Below are 1,536 nucleotides of genomic sequence, written 5' to 3'. Positions count from 1 at the left end.
AGAGAGAAACATCCATGATGAGAGAGAATCATGGATCGGCCGCCTCCTGCATGCCCCACACTGGGGATCGAACTCGCCACCCGGGCCTGTGCCCTGACTGGGAATCGAACCCTGACCTCCTGGTTCATAGGTCGATGCTCAACCACTGAGCCACGCCGGCCGGGCTGGGTCCTGCCTCCGGTCACCTGACCTCCTCTCCCTCCACGCGACCTCCCGGGACTGAGACTGGCGCATCCCCCCCACCCCCTGCCTGGAGCTCCATCTCCCCGTGTCCTGGGGCAGGGTTATGCCCCCCGCCCCCTCCCACCCGCTGGACTGTGAGCTTCTGCGCCCACCCCAGGCCCGGCCCACGCAGCGTCTGCTCCGTCCGTCCGTCTTGCCAGGCTGCGTGGGGGAGGCCCTGACCTGTGCCCCCCACCCTTTGCCCTCAACAGGACGGCAAATGCAAGTTCCAGCCCGAGAAGGCCATCGCGTTCGTCAAGGACGTGGCCAACATCACCCTGGTGAGTGCCGCGCCCTCCGTCCCTCATGGAGGCCGCCGCCATCGGGCCCGCGGGCACGGCGGGGGGAGCGCTTTCCTGTAGATAACGGTGACTGGTCCCAGAGGGCAGCGGGCAGGACCGCGGGCGGGCAGATGCTCTGACCCGGGTCTGCCCGAGTCTTCACACCCCAGTGTCCTCAGTTTTCTTGTCTGTAAAATGGGTTCAGTCATCGCCACCCGCAGACGGGGGTGTGAGCGTGTGTGACGTCGGCGGGCAGGCGGCAGGAGGGGGGGCCTGAGAGCGCGAGCGTGACCTCACTGAGCGGGAATGCGTCCCTAGGACCAGCCAGGTTCCGCTGCAGTGACGTCTCCCGGCTGAATGCAGAGTTTCAGCCTCTCATGGGCAGGTCCCCGGTTCAGGCAGGGCCAGGCCAGGAGGCGGGCACAGGGGTGCACCCATCACACCCCCCAAAGTCTCCCAGCCAGGCCTCACCCCAGGTGGGTGGGGAGCTGCCAGCAGGGTGAGCGGCCCCAGGTGACCCCGGGGTGGGGGAGGATGCGTGCGAAGGCCGAGAGCACGTCTCCGTGGGTGTGTAGGCGTCACATGTGCACACGGGAGCACCGGGCCGAGCACACGCGTGCCCACGGACGTGTGGGGCTCCTGTCCGTGCAGTAGCAGCCGCGACCACGTGGGCAGGGCACGTCCAGGCGCTGTGCCCAGCACTCACCACGCATCACCTCCGAGGACACTGCCCTGGGAGACAGGGTCACCGTGCCCTGCACCTCACGGAGCAGGAGCCGGCTCAGAGGGCGGGGTCACCTGTCCCCGGCCACAGGGGCAGCCATTGTGAGCCGAGCTCATGCCATCCCAGACCCCACGCCCTGTAGCAGGGATGTCTGTGAATGTATCTCCCCGACATGGCCGGGCGGCTCAGGGCGTTGGTATCCTGCTCGGAGGGGAATCAGGGCTCCGTGGAACCCCCCTGCCTGGTTCCCAGGGGAGCCCTGTCCGTGGCCTGCGGGCCCTGAGGCACCGGCCAGCGCTGGCATCCAGC

At 68.2% G+C, this 1,536-nt stretch overlaps 1 protein-coding gene across 1 annotated transcript in view; it reads left to right on the top strand.

The window, feature by feature from the left end:
- CTSH (cathepsin H) overlaps positions 1 to 1,536 on the top strand; it is a 24,320-nt gene that overhangs the window by 6,283 nt on the left and 16,501 nt on the right. Inside the window, exon 5 of the mRNA XM_015558975.1 lies at positions 405 to 503. Within this exon, the coding sequence (XP_015414461.1) occupies positions 405 to 503 (99 nt within the window). The remainder of the gene's footprint in view (positions 1 to 404; positions 504 to 1,536) is intronic.

The sequence above is a fragment of the Myotis davidii genome, unplaced genomic scaffold (genome assembly GCF_000327345.1).
Source record: "Myotis davidii unplaced genomic scaffold, ASM32734v1 scaffold1914, whole genome shotgun sequence".
NCBI lineage: Eukaryota > Metazoa > Chordata > Mammalia > Chiroptera > Vespertilionidae > Myotis > Myotis davidii.
This window is presented reverse-complemented; position numbering and strand designations above follow the sequence as displayed.